The sequence below is a fragment of the Coniophora puteana genome (assembly GCF_000271625.1).
Source record: "Coniophora puteana RWD-64-598 SS2 unplaced genomic scaffold CONPUscaffold_4, whole genome shotgun sequence".
Lineage (NCBI taxonomy): Eukaryota > Fungi > Basidiomycota > Agaricomycetes > Boletales > Coniophoraceae > Coniophora > Coniophora puteana.
The window spans coordinates 1056473-1076522 of NW_006913056.1; the positions used below are offsets into that span (position 1 = coordinate 1056473).

Sequence of the window (20050 nt, forward strand, 5' to 3'; positions counted from 1 at the left end):
AATGCGCAAACTGTGGTACGAATAGAGTAACTATACTAGGTGGGGTTGCTTCACGTGTAACACTTAGTATTACCAATGCACAGTCGCAGCCTATACTGTATGAAGTCCCTCTGGCCCGTCGATCACACTTTCACCGCCCTTTGTCGTTGTGATGCCGAGTAAAACACTACGAATAGGTGATGACATCATGCATCTGAAAGATCGAGGAGGAAGTGACTGGAAGTGATGACGTATGAAGCCGTAACCAAGGAGATTCGGGTCCGCGGGATCTATTTGGCTTTATTGAATTCCAAAGCCCTCGTTAAACAACAGCAAACATGCGCTCAAAAGTTCATGTACTAGTACAGATCGCGGATTACAACGTTTAAACGACATCCTCCTTCTTCATAGTACTGTCACTCAATTGTTTCATGATCAATGCCCCAGCCTGATCCCGCTGTTACTCTCACGATTGACTCACTGAATGTAGAGTGCATTGGACACAAGGTTCGCGTGGCCGGCAGGTACGTATTTGCTCTTAGCAACATCATGTCAATGACAGAATTTCTCAGGATATTATCTTACGATGAAGAAGCAGCCGTGCTCTTGCTCTATGATTCTCCGCATGCTATCTTAACAGATGTATCTCTTTGCATTGACCCTGAAGCACTTCTTTCCCCTGAGCTGGCAATAAATCCGAGGACAGCAGAGGCCATGGAGACTGTGAGCCAAAAGACAAAGAACGCGAGGCACTGGTCCCGGTGCATGAAGGAGTACGCGTGGATTGTTGGCTACCTCGAACAATCATACGTGAGCTCTCGCTACCTTGTAGGTGTTTCAAGTGCTAAGTGTCATCAATAGACTGAGCTCCCTATACCTGCGCTACCTGGATTCTTGCCTCTCCCGGATATTGACACTGCCTTGGTTCTGCGGGCACTCAGTGTCACAGTCGCAGAGGGACTTGATGTTGGCCTTGTGAGATCTGTGATAACATCAAAGTACGACCTACCTCCGACACCACACCCGACGTGAAATCGGCTCGTTTCTGTGATGGGCGTGCTCTGGTCGCTATCGCTGATGTCGTTGCACGGTAACACCGACAGTTGCGCGGCCGCGAGGAGTCCATGGGAGGCGGGCGCCCGTATTGCGCCTCGACTATCGCTCGTGCGTGTGATGCCATGCTCGTGTGCTATGGGTAAAAAGTAGATGTTCCGATAGCGTGTTCTGATAAGTGTACGAATTTATGATACATGTATGGCTCGCCCTTAGCCCATCACAGTGTATGTGGAGGACAACTTGAGTGATATGGTGCCGGTGGGGTCATGGCTTTGCATATCCGATATCTCTTGCAATCTATGCGAGCGCATGTATGGCATTAAAAGTTTTATGGAAGACTTGTTGAATGTAACCTTGAATGTAACTAGGAGTTGCTCCAATGAGAAAGTCAGTGGAAATCATGTCTCATCGGACCGGAGATGAGGGGTGCGTGATCTATTGAGTCGATCCGGATAAGATTAGATTCATGATCGAGGTTAAGCGAGGCCAATTGGTCCGAAATAGATTCCGCGCTCCGCGTTCCTGGTTCTCTCCGGTCCAGCCGTGTCTTGAGTCTGTGCAGGACGCGACGCACGACGACCACAGAGGAAACGCGAAGACTCAAGTTCATGCACATTAGTGTACCATTGGAAACGAGGCTGCTGGCAAGTAGTGAAAGGATTAGTATGATGCGGATGTACCTGCTATGGGCTGGTAAGCGGGCTCATGCGGCAATGCTACACGTTGTCTCGAAGGTATCCGAATCAGGAACTGGTTAGAGCATGCCCTGCCTCACCTGCTGGTCAGTACAGAAACACTTGCCGCTCACATCTTTGCTCCTACCCTACTTGTTAAAATCTCTCCTCTCTGAAGCCCCTTACCCATATCCACAGCACCTCTCCGAACACTCCCCTTAATTCTGATCACTCCTTCCTACATCCTCCTGCCTGGCACTCATAACAGTACTCGAAACGTGCCCACAACTTCCCGTTTCGAGTTACTCGCCATTCATATCGAACTGAGAAACTGAACGCCGGCGATATGTTCCAGATACCTTTCCATCCCATCTCCTTCCAACCCTCTAGTCCTCCAGTTTTGATAGGCAATAGCCCCGCATACCCAGTCACACCTATCGCCGAACACACCAGTCTTGTCTTCGATCTTGATCGTACAGTGCCATCTGATTCTAGGATACCAATATCAGCAGTACGACCTGGGAGTTATGCTGAGGGCAGTCAGCTTCCCTCAGTGCGTCCCGCAAAACACAGGGAAACTGTACGTTACGATCCGCTTCACATACTCTCTCGGACTGCTCCCGCACCCCGCCTGCCCATCTACACCCAATCTGCTGAAGTGACGCCGGGCGTCCTCCCAGATGGAGTCTTAACTGGTCAATATCCACCCGTACGTCAGTTTCTCGCGGCGGCTGAGACTGCAGCCCCTGCCAGCCCCTCTCTTCCCGATGACGTTCGTGTCTCCGCCCTGGCTGCGCTAGCCGTCTTCTACAATCCCATGCACCCTGCACACTGGGTTTTCTGGAATGATCTTCAACAAGACGAGACTGCACAACTCGTGCAAACCGTTCTAGGTACGGTGTTGATGTTTTGCATGGCCTCGTGCTTGACATTGTAACGCAGACGTTACACCCCGACCAATTGTGTCATCAGTTGGGTGGATTGACAAACATTACATGCTCAACATCCTGGGCTGCATCCAATCCATCGTGCACAATCACAAACTCCTTTCTGAACAAGAGTGGTTTGCGGCATACCCCGGCCCCGGTACACCCGCAGCCCGAAAACTTCGGAAGCGAAAGCTACGAGTTTCTAGCATCTCTGGTGATGATGCCGGAAGCGATATCGAAGGGGTTGAAGGTGGCACACTGGGCACACTCCGCAAACGAATCAAGGCTCGCAAGCCTGCTACCCGCAGTCGACGACTTGCCAATCCTCAACCGTCAGCAGATGAAGAAGCTGGTACCTCTGTCGTCGAAGATGCTTCTCAGCCTACGCAACTTCTGTTGTTCTCGAATGAACCTCTTCTTACGAGAGCCGCCAAGCGCGAGCGGATGGGGGCGTCTTCAGAAGACAAAGCCATTATCATGTCTGAGGAAGCTGAGGAACAAAGCGAGCCTGAAGAAGCTCCCCAGACGCGAACCAGCCTCCGTCAGCGTGAGCGACGCGCCAAAGCCAATACCTCCCCTCTTTCTTCTGTATCCACACTTACTCCTGCGCATTCTCGTGAATCTACCTCAATATCACACGAACTGTTAGAAGACGCCGAAGAAATACTTGGTGACGTCTCGGGCTCGAGTACTGCGGCTAGCCCTGATGAGGATTTGTACAAGAGCAATAGCAAAGGAAAACCTTTTGAAGATAGCAGCGAGGAGGCTGAAGGCGAAGATCCTAAATTACAACACAAGCTCCCAAAGAAATCGGTTACGCGCCTTGCGGGCAAGAAGCTTGTCAGTATGGTGGAAACACTTATTGGAAACGAAGGTGTCACGAGCAAGATAATGACCGACTCTCAGCCGCGTCCCAGACAACGCACGAAGAACAGCAAGTCCCGGCGGCGTTAGATGCGCGTCTTTTCGTACCACCCATTCCCATACTACCCATTCCCATCTCGCTATCTCGCTGCTGCCATCATCATTCACCATACCCTTGTATCATTACTGATCATTTTCAAATCTCTCAACGTCTCTATCTCTTTTGTATACTTGGATATCTCATTAGGATGTAGTACAACTGGTCTCTGATAGACCCATATATGACCTTAAAGGTCAGTAGCTTCTCGAGGAAGCCACTTATGCATTGCGCGGCCTTCGCGTGCGCTGTAGACTAGTGCCATGCACACATACCTCTTCTTTTCTCCCCTCTTCAGCTCTGTATCTATACCGGATTTTACTTATCTCGTTGGCCTCCATAGGCCTCCACTTCTATCATCGTTTATTACCTCAGGGAGCCGTCCTGATCTCAGCAATGCTTTATTGACTAACTTGTCTTATATTTTCGTGGAATGGAAAATATGCAATATCGCGCGTGCCTCCGCGAATTGTCTAGGTTCTTGTTAACGACTTGATTAGTGCTAATACTGTACTGGCTGAAGATACACACCTATTGCGTCATGCGTGTTGTTCGCGTCTAGTACATATGTGTGTATAACATCAAAACCGTTGCTGCTGACAATTTTCATATGGTTGAACGAACTTACATACATGCAAAACATTGCTATGTAGATCTAGTAATAACGAAATGGATACAAAGTACACGATGCGATTACTTCAGAACCTTACATGAAACCTCGACAATAATCTAATGACTTGAGAAATTCTTCTACTCGGTGTCAAACACCAAAGCTCTAACCTCGATGGATTGTCTATGAGGGGCCTCAGGTGGGCTGGTGGAGTCCTTAAAGGCACTGTGAGGAGTCAGGCGCGCCTTGTCCGTGTCAGAGTCAAAGCACTTGATGAGAGTGACCTCGTCAGGGGTTTGGTTGGCCAAGTAATACCAGCGATGCGCAGGATTGTACCGCACAGAAAACGTCGAACCTTCTCTGTGCGGGTAGATGTGGCGAGTAGACACAAGATCTTCGTCAGGATTAATGGAGCGATAGTCGGCCACGGTCAGAGGATCATGTGCGACGGGGTTTCCGATAGGTCTGTGAGTCAATAAGTTAAGGGTCACGTCAAACAAAGGACAGAAGTAACGATTGGCTCACCTCCAGACGTTGATGATACGAACGCGTCCTTTGAGAAGGCGTTCGGCATCATCTCCCAGGTGGAGGCGAACCCGCTCTAGAGCAGCTGCATATGTTTGATCAACGTGGACGCGTTGCTGGTAAGGCGATAAAAATTAGCTACAGTCCATGTTATCAAGCGATGCACTTACCACGGGACCTCTAGCGCCAGGTTTCTGCTGAGATCTGTCGTCGGAAACGTTTCGCCTACTCAGCGGTAAGCTCAAGAACCAATGCCAACCAAGCTTTATATGTACCTGATCGTGTGGTCAAAGATCGCGACTCTCTTGGCTCCAGCATATTTCTTCAAGATGTCTTGGACTTCTTTGTAATATGTCGCCTTGATAGCTTCCTCATCGACGAATTCCTTCTCCTGGCTCACGTGGTGCACAAACTGAAAGCCTGTCTTATCAAGGCCCACAGTGTCCTCGCGGCCGCGAATATCGTGGATGATCACTGACTGCGCGTCAGCACCAATATTCGTCCTGGGTACACCTTCAGGAGGCTCGTCAACGTAGTTATAAGCCGGTAAATCGTCTGTTGCGATGTAATAGTTGAGCGTTGTAGGAACGTCCTGGGGAGCAAGGGTTTCAATGGCCATGATGCTGGTACTAGTGCGAAAGTAGGAAGAGTGTGTAATTCAAAGGGGAGTGCTGGGGCGACCTGTGATCAAGGCATGTTCCTTTATAGTTACATCTTTGCTGCTTTTCCATGTTGCGATAGGGAGGGTAGGAGGCAAATTTGGGACAGGATTTGTAAGGCCGATGGGAATGAGGAGGTCTTGTGAGATTGTACGCAAGGCTCGGGCGTAGTGACGCGATTCCGAAGGCTCCCATCTCTGTCAGCAGTTGGTCAGCCTCGGTCACGAAGCTTACACTCCCAAAAGCCGACGGTTATCGCGTTGCATGCAAAAGGACTGTCAAAACGGACAGTGAGTATTCCTGTATTATATGCTTGCGTCTGGCTGGTAGATGAATGGATGTTTGAGGTAGATATTCAGATTAATGCCCATCGTAAACTTTGGGCGGGAATTGATCACGACATGTGCCACGTGGCTGTGATGACCGCCCTGAAGATCATTCTGGCACAAAATGCTCCCGTGAGCAATGCCGCAATGCCGCACCTTATGAGCATTGTTGACGTTCAACGGGAACGTTCATCTTGCGGGTCCTTTGGGGGTAGGTATGTTTTATTATGATTCTATCTCAATCACCAATGTTTAGGTGCTACTCGTGCAGGATATATGGCTCACAATCATCACCGCGTAAGTAACTCGTCCGCTCTATTTCAATTATAGGTTGGCACCGCCTTCGTCTGACGATTTTCTTGACACTTTAGATGGATCACAGCGGTCTATTATTTTGGATGTATGAACACTATACTAACGTCTATCTAATGCCGCAAATCGTACCTGCTTTCAGCGCTCAAAGGACATGAGAAATACTCGTCTGAATCAAGCACACGGATGATGGTCTGAACTACAATACTTTATCAGACGTGCCAAACTTGCCGTCCTAGTAGGTTCCTAGGCCGGATTTGCGATCAAAGATGGCCCGTCCACTCGCACCCCATAGTGCGCCAGTCATGAATGAAGCGCATGGAGCACGAGTCAGTCTCGGAGGCCCAAGGGAGATGGCTTCCACTATGCCGAACACTCAAGTACGTCATCATAACTGAGATCAGAAAGACATGAAGATGTTGAATACACTTTCAGAGCATGCAACGGCAGAACTCGTCTACAGCTCAATTGATCCGTCGCTATGAGCAGATTTCTGGCAGCTCTGCTGGTAGTTCCTCCTTCCCTCCGTCCAGCAGTCAAATGGCACAGGATACTTCGTCAAACGGCCAACTTGTACGACTCAAACGTGGGAGGAGGTCTATTAGCGATTCGCTCCGAAACTTGCTCTCAGCGTTCAGAAAAGGAAAGAATCATGGAAAAGGTACAGACATGGATTGGGGGAAGTCAACGAAGGAGCACAACCCTGCATTACTCCGGACTAGCTCCTGCTCCAAAGGTTCAACAGATCACCACGACCCCTCATGTACGAACTACATGTCTGAAGAGCTGGCAAGACCGGTTTATTCTGGCATCTTGCTCTACTTCGCAAGACCTGCACTGGCATCCGACTCTCCAGTTTCACGGGTCTGGACAACATGCAAAGTCACGCTCTTTCCTTCTCACTTGCTCGTCACTTGGTTTACATCTCAGGGAAACCCGGCTAGTCATCCTATACCTCTAGTATCTGCTACAAATGCCCAACCGATAGCATTTAACGAACTCAAGCCTGAAGAGAAAGCATTGCTTCCCGTAAAATCCGACGAGGATGGAACCAAGGTTTTCGAGATCAGCTTCAAGGGAGCGGCAGGAGAAATGTTTGCGGCGACTTCAGTGCCAGAGAGAGTGAAATGGGTGAACATGCTGTGGTAGGACGCCAGACATTATCAAACTTACAATATGCTCACATCCCTAACTCCTGTTTCAGCGACGCAATCATGCCTTTACACGAATCTACATCAAAACCTCTCCCCACAGACCCGCTTTTACGGCGTGATACCGAGCATTTCCCTGAAAATATCGAGGTGGTCGACGAAACATTGTCCGTCAACAGTCCGCCCTCAGCGTCCGCTTATAGTACATCGCTCTACCCACCATCGACAACCACGGCAGAGGGAATGACTACGGATGATGTGTTTGATCATTCCCTTCCGCCTACACCTTACTCCGTTGAAACCAATGCGCTTGTCGACACCCCCACAGCCTCTTTTCGCACCTCTGTAGACAAGCAAACGCACGCACTTCCATCTCCTCTACCTAAGTCGCCCTCACCAGCCACCAGCCCGTCCATCAATCCACAGACAGCCTCATGTCCAAAAAGTCCATCGATAATAAGGCTTGACAATCTATCCGTGGTCAGACAACGCCTTGCACAGATGGAAGGCTCGTCTCCACATGCACGGAGTGCGTCGAGGGAGCTAGAGACTAGGACCAACGCATCCACAACTCCGAAGTCCACTCGGATTAAGCGCGCCTTCCAGGAGATCGACGAACTAGAGGAGAAGTATAATTCAGAGAAAGAGAGGTCCGATGGTCTTCTAAAGAAGCCGGCGCTCCCTCCTTTAGTGATTCCTGACTTCCGGTTGCAGTCCTCTCTCACTACTGTTCAGACGCTACGAGTTTCATCACCATCACTCAGCACAAGGGAGGATAGCGCCGGTCCAGTATCTGATAGTGCAGCGAAGATAATCTCAGCACCGCGTCACTTTAGCCCTGATATGTCACTGAAAGTTGAGTTGTTGCAGAAGCTAATGGAGCAGGCGTCCGACCAGCGGTACCATCAAAGTCGCGGTATTGTAGAGCTTGTCGGCCACTTGCGGGAAGATGTCCAGAGCCTGCCCGAAGTTTTAGGGAAGTTAATTGGTACGGTCGACGCTGGCGATAGCAATTCTTCTGTCCACCTCGTGGAGACTTTGCACGCAATCGAATCCCGCCTCATCGAAACCCTGGCAAATTCCGAGAAGGCCCAAAGTGTGACTGTGACCCAGCAAGCGGATGAAACCAGGGCGAAGATCGACTCGGTAATGGCAGATGTACTCCAGCGCTTAACCATTCTCCAGGGATTCGCCACACGAACCTCAGTCCAGGATGCAGATAACGGCATGATGACCATGAAAGACCTTCCTGAGCCCCCTGCTGCGGGCGTTGACGCAAACAATATCACCGGAACTAACCACGATGCTCGACATGATCTCACAGGGATTCGGGACAAGTTAGACAACCTACTTGAGCTCGTCAAGACTAAATGCACTGCGTCCGAGACAGAACGAGGTCAGGCAAGTGGTGCCCCTGAGGCGATCTCGAGCGACAACCTCCCCGGCCCATGCGGAGAACAGGTATGGCTTTGTTTCTTACGGACTTTGTATAGACCATTTTTATCAGCGTATAGCTCCAAGAAATCCTGGATCATTTGAAGGAAGAGGGTGAACGAGCCAAATACCAGGAAGAACAACAATCTGAGAGCTTACGCTATTTAAACGAGTTAAACTCGGTGGGTTTGATAAACATGGCGTCTTGACGGCGGTGACTGAGTAATACTGTGATCGTAGTGGCTCGACACATTCGTCAACAATGGGACTACTCAGATCCAATCTATTGCAACAACCATGCAGAGGTTAAGCGAGGAATTGGGGTGTGAGAATATACAACCCAGTGATGGTCAGGCCGAGGGACAAAAAGCAGGACTCTTGATCACCGTCCGCGAGCTTCTTGAAGCACACTCATCTAGTCTCGAGAGTACTAAACAACTACAAACCAATGTAGAGGACCTGGTTGTATCCGTACAAACCCAGTTCAAGCACAGTGCGGAACAGCAGAATGCGCTCGGTAAGGAAGTCTGTTTGAAGTCAGCTTGTGCGAAGATAATTACATGGCATAGTCACGGATTCCGTTGTTGGGCTTGTGAACCAACAACGGGCAGAACAGGAACAAATGTTGAGGGCCCTGTCCAGCGGTGAGGGTTTTGATCTGTTCTTTATCTTGGCCCTGAAATCTCTTTTTACCCACCTTTTAGAGTTGACGGAGGAGATACGAGGCGAAAGACTGCGCTTTGTAGAAGCAATGAAGGAGGCAACAGCGATAAATGTGCAAGGTAAGTTTGGTTCTCGATCCTACTTCTCGATCCTCATCAGCCCTGTAGCACACGTTGAGCACTTCAAGGCCGAACTTACCCGCGAAGTGATGACGATGACCGAAGAGGTCGGACGTCTCCACAGGCAGAAGCAGATCCTTGAGCAGCAGATCGCGGAGTTGTTCACGTTTTACTCCAAACGTAAAACGGATGCTGAGGTTCGTTGTCGCGATCAGCACTGTACTGATATATAGACGAAAATCCTTTCCATTTAGAAGGTTATGCAACAGGAGCAAGCTCTTCCGCGCCGGCAGACAGCCGCTGTTGTACAAAGTATGCAGAACATACCACCTTCAAGGACGATGAAACAACGACCATTACCAGCGCCCTTCTCCCGTCTGTCCGAAAGATAACGATCGAGAACTTGAGTACTTACGTCAAATAGTAAGATGGAGCTGTAATGAAATTAGTTGTCTAGCGGACAATCACCATGTACCATCTAGAATATATTATTCTAATGCAAAGCGGCACGTTGTGACATGAAAGTACGTGCATCGGACCAGCTCATCCTTTCTCGCTCCTTGTCCATGGCCTCTCCCCGACGCCGCTCTTCGGCGTCAATGTGCTTCCAATCATCGTAGGTGGTCACAGTCCCGTTCTTCAAGCCCTCAAGAATTTCCAGAGGCGGGTCTTCAACATGTGGATTAGGGTTAAGCTGGAATTCTGATGATAAAATCATATCAGGGTTTGAAGAGGTGGCCGTTGTTTGAACACCTTTTTCGCCTGGTGTTATATCGGAGAGAATGATATCCGCAACCGCGTAAGCATCCATCATTGTAGAGGCTAGCACTCCTTTCGCGCCATTGGCAGACCAGCCAGAGGCGTATATGTTTTTGATCGCGGTGCCAGATGAAGAAATAATGCGTCCAGCAAGTGCACGAAGGTGACCTAGGGAAGGGTCGTAGAATGTAGTCTGAGGGTCCGCGTGGAAGCCTAGGGATGTGATAACGAGAGAAGTTAGGAGTGAAGAAGTTTCTCCTGTTGATATGGCACGCCTCGTTCTTGGATCCAGCTCGGTGTGTGCTAGGGTCAATTGGGCTAGTGGGGATGAAGATGTGGGGGGTGTAAGTCCTGTAGGAGAGCGATAGAATTCTAGTGACCACGTCTTGGGTGTTGAACCGTAAGCATTCTTCGATCCTTTCTGAAGTAATTCTAGCGTACGCCGCTGTTGTCGCGTCATAGTCATCTCTGGAGCTGACGTTAGTATAGATGAGCTAAGCGGAACCATGGATGCATCAGGAAGATTCATTAGTTCCCGGAGCTCCTTGGTGGTAAATGCAGCCTCGAGCGGACCGCGCCTGGCCATGATTGATACGTGCTTCACTGCCGACTGTCTGAGAACGTCCAAGACCGAAGTAGGGACATCATATTTCTCGAGTACGTGAGGTGGAGTCAACAGGATCCTAGCTATGTCAAGGGACACGTTGCCGTTTCCAATGAGGGAGACATGCGATATTTTTCGAAGATCAGGCGGTGGCACATGGCTGGGGTGTTGCGTGTACCAGTGTACCATAGACAGGGCGGGTACGCAGTATTCTGAAGGCGGGATGGCAGGATGGAGGGTGGAAAGGGTGCATCCAGTTGCGAATAGGACGTGGGTATAGTTCTGGAGGAGAGATCTTAACGGTAGCGAGTGCGTGTGTGGTATTGAAGTCAGAGGAGTGTCTCCGACATTGACATTGCCGAAGAAGCGAAAGCGAGGATCGTTGGCTGTGTCATCGAACTTGTTCGTGCAATTCTGGGCACAATAGGTGCACATCGGGTCAGTGGAGTAGGGGATAATCTTGAGCTGGGCGCGTACCTTTACTTCAGGGTGATCTGGCGCAACACCGTATCTGACGAGGCCGTGAGGTGCCCAGAGACGGTCATACATATGAACTCGGAATGATGGAGCTTCCGAGGGCTTGAGTAGAGACAGCAGCCGAGATGTGACGTAGAAGGCGGATGGTCCACCGCCCACAACGGCCAACTTGACTGGAGGCATGATGGTGAGCGGTTTAACAGCTCAGATCCTCTAAGCTGAGGCAAGTTTGCTAGATGCTGGCCTGGGCTTGCGCTTGTCCGTGCTGTACGTCAGTCAAAACTACTTGGATGGTGTATGTAGTCAATGGACATAGTCGGAAAAATATAGTCGGACGTATTATACAATCAATTTTAATCAATCACTAAGTCCAGGATGCCGAGACGTGACGTGCGGTGTCCAATAGTCTCCCTTGCAGACCTCGACACGTGCTTGCCTAAGGACGGCAGCGCTATAACGTGTCAATGTCCAAGTACTGACAGGTACTGACGCGGATTCAGACGCGTTACGATTACGTCTTGGTGACCTAACTTTAACTAAGCTGTAGCCCCACATGCAGGCATCCCTCAGCACAGCGGCAATCAAACGTTTGTCGGTCAGAATTCTTGCTGTCGATGGCTCACCAGAGTAGCATTCACCAGGGCCCTGACATGTCTCGCTAAGTATGGAGACGATCTGGTCATTCACGCCGATACTTCTCATTTGACCTTGTCAACTACGAATTCCTCCTTGTCTGCTTATTGTCGCTTCAAATTCGGAAAACGCTTCTTCTCAAAATACAAGGTGGGGAATGAACACGGGCTGGATGGCGATGTGAAAGGACAGCTGCTGGTGAAGGTCAGTGTCTAAATGGCGACTTCTACCAGTTCTAGCAATAACTGTACTGCTAGAACCTGTTGACGCTGTTCAAACATAGAACCGTAGAAAAAGTGGTCGAAAGATGCGAACTGACCATCGTGGAAGGAATCGTCCCAGATGACCCTGACGAGGACCACGATACTTTGGAAAGCAGGCTTATCATTCGACTTCACTGTAAACTTGGTAGGCTCAGACCCCCGAAACAGCCAGGAAACCCCTTTTTACTGAGGAATAGTGACAAACAGGAATAGTGAAGACCCATCGCTTATCCCTTCAACAGCCAGACTCATTGCTCTCTCCTGGCATTCCAGACTCGCACAACGAATCTCGTTTGACGATCGGTCCCAGGGGTGTCAAGGACATCATCGAGCGCTTTCCAAGTAGCCGAGGGGCTAAGTCTGACCCCCAGTTAATCTGGACGTTTGCAGAGGTAGAAGTTGAGATTAAGAGCGTTGAAACTTCCGTCGACTCCAAAGGTATGATGGCACCTATCTCCTACGTAAAGGCTTTAATGCCGCAGATAGGAAAAGCCCAACTTGCAACTGAGCTTGCCGTCTCTACGGAAGAATTCGACATCTATGATGTTTACGCGACACCAATCACAATAGCATTCCATTTGAAGGAGTTCAATGTCTGTTTATTTCTCGTTCTTTGGACTTTGGACTTATGCCTCCTAGGGAACGGTCGCGTTTGCTGAATCCATGGCTCTCACTATGGACCTTAGATTTACAGACCCAAGTGCTCCGCTATTCATCGATGTCCAGGGGGATGAGGTGGATACATTGTGTGTGATTTCCACCTCTCAGATACATGGTATACCGGCACCGGCCCCTCTCCAGACGATGAATGGACGCAAAAGACCTCATAACAGCAATGGTGAATACGATCATTCTGACCAGCGCAGCGAAACATCTCGTGCACGGAGGCCAATGCGAGCCGCTCAGAGAACCTCAACGCCTTGTAGCTCGGCGCCTTGGGCGCAGAGCGATGCTCGATCAATGCCTCCACCGTCTTTCGTCCCTCCGCACGTTTCGCCTGTGGATTATGGACGAGCTGCTAGAGCAGCCTACTTGGAGGGATCCGGCCTTGAAGATACAAGTTATGAGCGCGAGCAGTCTCCTCTCTTTTACCCGCTTTCTCAGATGTCAGCTACCGAGGCCGAGCAGGTACGGGCTTCGGGCCTGGGCGTCGAAAACATGGACTTCAACGAGTTCAATGACATGCTCGAGGGAGACGGTGAGGAAGTGGGAATTGATATCAGGGGATCTCAAATGGCGGACACGAAAGAACTTGAGGGGGTCAGCAACGGAGCCGTTCAGAACAGTCCCAGTCACGATAGGGATCGGGAAAGCTTGGAGATCATAGAGGACGTTGAAATAGGGCCAACACAAGGCAGTGATGGCACAAACTGGAAGAAGGTAGTGTTCGGTCAGCTGCCTAATCCCTGTTCAGGAGACTGACTACTTTGACAGGGATTCCAGCCCCTATTTGAGGACTGATTCTGCTCTCTTGGCCTCTAACCTCTTGTGAACATTGATTGTGATGGACGAACTTGAGCAAGCTACGATAAATTGTTGCCCGCCAAGTCAGAATGCGAGGGACCTAAGGGACGCGAAGGCTCATCGATCAGAGGCAGCTGAATAGCTAAGACACTAATTGGAGTTCATGTTGTCGGGCCTATATCGGTACTATTCTAACATCATAAGTAATGTTGCGGTTGAATTGGACATTAGTATGGGTCCGAAGTCCGTAAAGGGGACAATACAAATGTTACACCTTAATCTACAAGTCCAAATACAAATCTAGACGTATGTACAGCGACTACAGACGAGGTGCCTTAGATCGGGGCACTAACTAACAAAGCCATGGATGTCAACATCATAACCGCGAGTGCAAATCCCGACGTCAATCCGCTAGGAACGTTCGTGCCTACCCCCGAAGTGTCGGAGCCAGACCCAGATGGCGAGCTGAGGCCGCTCGTGCTGTTGCTGAAGATGCGTACATAGCCGATTTCGAAGTACGCAGTGTTGTAGTTGGACGGCGGGCCAATGACCCAGTCATTGTAACAAACACCTGAACATGTCGCATTGAAGACAGCACCAGCACCAGCTAAATCATATTTCGATAAATCAACATTGTCGCGGAAGGTACGTCATTAGAGGTGCTTACCCCAGTCTGATGAAAAGGAAGTGGCAAGGTCAGAGCGAGCACTAGTTTGGAGCCCGTTAGGAAAGGCTTACCACCACATAGAGTTATGTCAAAGATGAGTTGCTGAGCTTGAAAATATTCTTCGATGTTGCAGCCAGTATTTGGCCAATTTGCCACCGGTTCACCAAAGTTTTGGGTATCCACGTTACTGTCATTTGAAGACAGGGTGCTTGGAATGCTGGAACGCTACCAGGGTGTCAAATTTACGCCATAGGAAAACGCAAGACTTACATTGAAGAACCAAATACTAGAGCAGCCATAATGTAAGCGATAATCGGGAGACAACAAGTAGCCCATGTGTACCTGATACCGCTGGATGCGAACTCCGTTACAAATGCACCTCCGCCTGCGCTAGCGAAGGCAGAGCCGTAAGATGACGTTGAGGGATCCGTTACAATGCAGCCTTGATCTTCATCGTTTGCAGCGGAACAATTGGTACTAGTGATGAGGGTGGATGTTTGCGTCGGGTTTTGTTGATTACAGCCCTAGACGGATATATTACGATGAGAGAACGTCGTCATACTAAAACTCAGCCACCGAACCGTTTCCGTGTGCAGGGACATTTGGTTCTGTGTCTGAAGATTGACACCCTCAAAAATGTCAATTTCACCACCCTCAGGCCATACAGGCGCTTGGCTAACAAGGTCTCATTAGAGGAAAGAGCAAAAGCGTGGTATGAGCAAGATATACCTCCACCAAGCTGGCCACACGGAGCACTGGAGCAACAGTGTTAGATAGGCATGGTGGTGGTGGATCAACCTTGCGTACCCCATATGGAACATGATACATATCAGCTACCCAAAGGGTTCCTATTGGGAAACTGTCGTTAGTAGTGATTCGAACGCTGTTGCGCTTGTCATTCCATGGCACTGTAGTAGTATTGTCCACTTTGATGATAGCGTGACTGGTCGAGTTGTCAACATAAGCGAGCATGTCTTGTGCAGCTTCTTGAGCAGAGACATAACTAAAAATTCAAGTCAGAACGCATTGTTCAATAAGTACTTAGAGACACAATAGAAGCTGACGTCACGTCGCCATTAGTAAGGTTATCGTCTACATTCGCCATTGTCAGCCAATCCATAAACGGGAGTAATGATACTCATGCACAGTAGTTATAGAACGTCCAATCGTCAAAGAAGGTGGAGCCATAATATTCCTTGGCTTGATAGTACTCGGTGGCAAAGACTGGCCGAAGGGCTGATGTGATGACCAAGATGGCGAAGGACGAGCAGATTACTCGAGATGAGGGAGACATGGTCTATACTGCTGGACAGGTGAAGCAACTTAAAGCTGTCTGTCCCGCAGCAACGCCCAGCTACTTATATATACTGGAGCAAAAAACACGACCTGGCGAGGCTCTGTTGCTCTGAACCAATCATCGTGAGGCTAAAATAGGAGTGCCTAAACATAACTAACTTACATGCGACAACGATAATATTAAACGTGTTGCTCGTACATGGCGAGCGCAGGCCCTGGCCTATGATTGTGGCATCGAATAGATATGCTTATAACATGAACAAAAGTTGACGTTCTTGAACGTAAATAGACATCACGAGAGCGAGCAAGCAATGATATGGTCCGCCTTCATCGCTGACTAGTAGCCAATCACAGATTGACGTCGCAGGAACCGGTCTGCAGATAAATAATCGACAAGCGTCCTGTGTTGGATGCATTGATGCCTATGAAGATGTCAGTGATCCTACTTGCAGTTATTCTGATGACATCTAGGTACAGGCACGACGGTTGAAAGTAAAAACCGTTACCATTGTCAAACGAGGTACAGCGATTTAAAGCACCTTGCAAATACCTTGATTTGATTTGATTCGTCATTTTAATGTCCAGGAGGGCGATACACCCTAAGACGGACAGTACTACTGTAGAAACTCGTAACGTAAAGTGTAACCAAGAACGAGGATGTCATGCTAACAAGTACCTGCAAATACCTTATCTTAGTGCCCTTCCGTATGTACCATATTAGTTAAGTTAAGTCCAGCCGCGCGCTGTGCACGAACATGGTTGAATTAAACTGAAAGTGACGTAGCTTTGAATCATGTATTCGTTTGGTAGTAGTTCGTAAAAGGTGAGCGCTGAGCTGAAGAGAGCAACTTATACGCGCAAACAGGGGTCCACCAAAGATTATCTCGCATTGTGGTGAAAGGCTGAGGGTTTAAACGTTTAAGAACGTTTAAGCTTGAGGCGACTTGTCTCGCGCCAGAGTTGGCAGGGGTGTGGAAAGGACTTCCGATCCGGGAACCCGGCTAATATACGAGACCTTGAACGCGATCGCTCTATTGCTAACCCCAGGCGATGTTCACGTCCTTGACGAGAGGTCGTCCTCCATCATGTTGGCATTCACCATGGTTCCCTCTTAGACGTCATGCAGGTGCTTACAGCACCCACCCTTTCCCTCGACATATGTCAACTTCGTCTCATTCCCATCCTAGTAGCAAACCACCGTGGACACGATGCGCCGTAACCGCCCTGCTGCTCTCTGGGGGAGTGTACGTGGCCTACCAAAACTATCAACCATTTCGACATACAGTACTTGCAGCTGCCAGATGTTCAAGGGTGGCTCGTCAGTGTTTCGGCTATTTAGCCTTCGTGTGTTTACTCTAACCCTTTCATAGAGGCCGCTATTGTTGGTGCCGTTGACTACAAACAAACTTTTGCGCGGACATATGCGTCAGAAGAGAAACGAGATCAAGCATACTCGGAGTGCCATACGAGAAGTGCACAGCGAGTACTGGAAGCTCTGTTGGCTAACGGAGGTGAGGATACCGCTCGCAAAGTATGAAATGCAACTCAAACCCGAGAAGGCGTTTTCATCAAACTGGGGCAGCATATGGCTTCTCTGTGAGTCTATCCGCCCTTTTGCATATAGCTCTCAAACTAATCTTCTGTTAGAATAGTGCTGCCAACTGAATGGTCCAGCACTATGCGACCTCTCCAAGACAAGTGTGATCCAACCCCTTACGAGGAATTAAAAGGATTATTCTTGTCGGACATGGGACAATCAATTGACGACATATTTGAGGAGTTTGACCCAGTGCCTCTCGGTGTTGCAAGTTTGGCACAAGTACACGTCGGGCGCCACCGAGAAACAGGGAAAGAGGTTGCCGTAAAAGTAAGCACTTTCGTCTTTATGATGACAGCTTCTGACTCTGCGCTCCAAGCTGCAACACCCCCACCTGGCTGAGTTCTGTGACATTGACATGGCGATGGTCGAGGTGACTCTTGGCAAGTATCCAAATTTCTCGTAATTGAACTCAGTAACTGACTCGGCGCCAGGTTGGATCAAGTACTGGTTCCCGGAGTTCGAGTTGACTTGGTTAGGGGAGGAAATGAGAGAGAATCTTCCCAAAGAAATGGACTTTGTCCACGAGGCTCGTAACGCTGAACGTGCAACGGCAGACTTTCGCAACATGACAACATCACTTTACATTCCGGGAGTGATCGCGGCCACAAAGCGCGTCCTAATCATGGAATACATTCGCGGAGCACGAGTCGATGACCTTGCCTACCTTTCCGACCACAACATTGATCGTAACAAAGTCTCGCTGGAGCTTGCTCGGATATTCAACCAGATGGTATTCGTTAATGGCTGGTTTCACGCTGTGAGTGAATATTGTGTGACCCAACGCTGCAAAGTAACTTACAGTTCTGCTTTGGCAGGATCCCCACCCAGGTATGTTGATGAACTTCATTCCTTACGTGTACTTAGGAACCCATTTGCAGGAAATCTGCTGATACGGCCGACACCGAAAACATCTAAGTCACCGTATAACTTCGAGATAGTCCTCTTAGACCATGGATTGTACTTTGACCTGGACGCAGACCTGCGGTTGAATTACAGCAAGCTCTGGCTGTCGCTCATCGCTCCGGCGTCACCTTCCGTGCGGGCTGATCGCAAGAAATATGCGGAACTCGTAGGGAACATCTCACCTGACCTCGTGAGTCATGTATTCCTGGCCATCTTCAATTCCTGAAGTTAGCTGTAGTATCCTGTCTTTGAGGCTGCAATCACAGGTGTGCTCAATTATTGCCAGCGTAGACGTTGCCTAAACAGCTGTAGGTCGGGCGGCAATGAAAGGGACCTGGGGCGAACATGAGGATGATGAATCGTTCACAAGAGCCGACAGCATGATTAGCATGACGCCTCAATCGTTCGAGGAAATGGAGGCCATTCGCGACGCGGTGCTTAACCAAGAAGGTATACTACTGTCAGTTTTCAACGTTCTTAGGCGCGTGCCTCGAAGGGTGCTGATGGTTCTGAAGCTGAATGATCTTACCCGGTATGCCACACTCTTTAGGCTACTGTCTCCTTCAAACCCTTGACCCTGATTGATATAATTAGGAGTCTCGACCATGCTTTGGCAACCACACACTCGTCGGCACGTCTGTCCGCATCCCGTGGCCACTCTGAGAACTTACCCTTGGATAGGTCCGAATATTTCTGATCACAGCTAAATATTGCATGTACGCAGTGTGGCAAGATGACCGCATTCGCATACGACAAGAACAAAGAGGATTCTTGTCATTATGTTCCCTGGTTAACTCTTGGTGGTAAGTGCCATGGCTGTATATTAATCGTTATTAAGAGCAAGCGCTTTAGGACCTACGTCAAAGGTTATACTGGCGTGGTACTAGTGGAGACTTTCATGGATGCACAAGCGTACGGTGTAAAAACGGCAGCATGGGCTGGGGGTCTCTTCCGGACAAGGGCATTAGATGGTGCACACAAAGCAGCATCGGGGCTAGTATGACATGGGTTTATATTCCATCTTTCTCGCCATCCTTAGATTACTATTTGAGTAGTATCATAGATACTTTGACTGAATGGACTTTCGGTGTTTAACAGATGGAGTGTGGATATGGATCATTATTGCCGTTCACTTCCTAGCGAATAGGGTGTCGATAGTTGTTGCGTGGTTTTTCAGAATGTGCCACTTTGCCGTGATTGAGCTTAAACTGAAGGTCGGGCATATGATACAACTCTACTCACCTGTTCTTTTGACAGGGTAATTCCCTTTCTGCCAGGCTTTTCTTCGCCGTCTGAGCCGAAATACTCACGAATGTCCAGGAACACGTTGCCTGACAGTCCGTTAGTAGATGAAGTATTGGTTGTTTGGACCTCACTTTTGAACGATCTCACAGTGGCTCGCTTCTTCTTTCCCAATTCAATATATTCTTCGCCATCATCGTTCATCTGTGCTCCCGACGTGGTAGATCCGGTGGCCTGAGGAAATGTTCAGTAGGTTGGATTGAGGGGCAGCTAAACATGCGTACACGATTTTCGACGCCACTACCCTCATCTTGGTCTGGATTGGCCTAGGAGGATGCAGGTGTAGCCCGTACCATCTCATCGTTAGTATAGAGGTTAACAGCAGTAGGGGTCATGCCCTTACATTACCCTCCCTCAAGACATATTTAGGCTTTTTTGCCTTTGCAGGCTCATCATATGACTTGAACTTGGGCTTTTTGACGGTCCTCTGGCAATCGTAGTTTAGTGTGGGGGTGCAGTGGGGCCAGGCCGTATTCTAGCGCCAGACCTTTGGAGTTTCTTCTGTGGACTCAGCCTCAGGCGCGTCGTCGCTATCAGACCTTCTTTTCGCCATTGTTTAAAGGTACGCCACGGCAACCAGGGAGGTGAAGCGAGATTGCAAGTTGAAGAGAGTACTCGTTCGCGTTCAGTGCTCGACTTATCGCGCGACCGACGCGTGCACGCGCTTCGGATATATTGGAAGCA

General features: G+C 49.2%; 6 protein-coding genes across 6 annotated transcripts; 4 read left to right on the plus strand and 2 right to left on the minus strand.

Annotated features, from left to right (window-relative positions):
- Positions 1 to 407: 407 nt before the first annotated feature.
- Positions 408 to 3722, plus strand: CONPUDRAFT_143007 (uncharacterized protein). Its single transcript, XM_007768646.1, has 9 exons — positions 408 to 503; positions 552 to 789; positions 841 to 954; positions 1083 to 1143; positions 1404 to 1461; positions 1511 to 1728; positions 1770 to 1816; positions 2065 to 2602; positions 2652 to 3722. Exons 1-9 carry the CDS (start codon positions 418 to 420, stop codon positions 3590 to 3592), a joined length of 2301 nt encoding a protein of 766 aa, XP_007766836.1. The 5' UTR covers positions 408 to 417; the 3' UTR covers positions 3593 to 3722.
- A 465-nt stretch (positions 3723 to 4187) lies between these two features.
- CONPUDRAFT_121155 (uncharacterized protein) lies at positions 4188 to 5396 on the minus strand. The gene is made up of 4 exons (XM_007768647.1): positions 5010 to 5396; positions 4905 to 4959; positions 4735 to 4850; positions 4188 to 4674 (listed from the first exon to the last, which is right to left on the minus strand). Exons 1-4 carry the CDS (start codon positions 5351 to 5353, stop codon positions 4350 to 4352), a joined length of 840 nt encoding a protein of 279 aa, XP_007766837.1. The 5' UTR covers positions 5354 to 5396; the 3' UTR covers positions 4188 to 4349.
- A 2116-nt stretch (positions 5397 to 7512) lies between these two features.
- CONPUDRAFT_81071 (uncharacterized protein) lies at positions 7513 to 9002 on the plus strand. The gene is made up of 3 exons (XM_007768327.1): positions 7513 to 8643; positions 8690 to 8798; positions 8857 to 9002. Exons 1-2 carry the CDS (start codon positions 7684 to 7686, stop codon positions 8732 to 8734), a joined length of 1005 nt encoding a protein of 334 aa, XP_007766517.1. The 5' UTR covers positions 7513 to 7683; the 3' UTR covers positions 8735 to 8798; positions 8857 to 9002.
- Positions 9003 to 9529: 527 nt separating this feature from the next.
- CONPUDRAFT_121157 (ferredoxin adrenodoxin reductase) lies at positions 9530 to 11531 on the minus strand. The gene is made up of 2 exons (XM_007768648.1): positions 11239 to 11531; positions 9530 to 11175 (listed from the first exon to the last, which is right to left on the minus strand). Exons 1-2 carry the CDS (start codon positions 11419 to 11421, stop codon positions 9892 to 9894), a joined length of 1467 nt encoding a protein of 488 aa, XP_007766838.1. The 5' UTR covers positions 11422 to 11531; the 3' UTR covers positions 9530 to 9891.
- Positions 11532 to 11729: 198 nt separating this feature from the next.
- CONPUDRAFT_136125 (uncharacterized protein) lies at positions 11730 to 14490 on the plus strand. Its single transcript, XM_007768649.1, has 7 exons — positions 11730 to 11825; positions 11870 to 12075; positions 12129 to 12279; positions 12342 to 12572; positions 12621 to 12727; positions 12774 to 13514; positions 13569 to 14490. The coding sequence occupies exons 1-7, from the start codon at positions 11792 to 11794 to the stop codon at positions 13593 to 13595; spliced, it is 1497 nt and encodes a 498-aa protein (XP_007766839.1). The 5' UTR covers positions 11730 to 11791; the 3' UTR covers positions 13596 to 14490.
- Positions 14491 to 16616: 2126 nt separating this feature from the next.
- Positions 16617 to 19983, plus strand: CONPUDRAFT_101371 (ABC1-domain-containing protein). Its single transcript, XM_007768650.1, has 18 exons — positions 16617 to 16879; positions 16932 to 17072; positions 17121 to 17157; positions 17209 to 17428; positions 17478 to 17541; positions 17593 to 17918; positions 17977 to 17989; positions 18040 to 18254; positions 18303 to 18330; positions 18377 to 18596; positions 18659 to 18695; positions 18746 to 18867; positions 18917 to 19250; positions 19307 to 19395; positions 19441 to 19540; positions 19591 to 19632; positions 19710 to 19793; positions 19854 to 19983. The coding sequence occupies exons 1-13, from the start codon at positions 16720 to 16722 to the stop codon at positions 19065 to 19067; spliced, it is 1734 nt and encodes a 577-aa protein (XP_007766840.1). The 5' UTR covers positions 16617 to 16719; the 3' UTR covers positions 19068 to 19250; positions 19307 to 19395; positions 19441 to 19540; positions 19591 to 19632; positions 19710 to 19793; positions 19854 to 19983.
- The last annotated feature ends 67 nt before the right edge of the window (positions 19984 to 20050 follow it).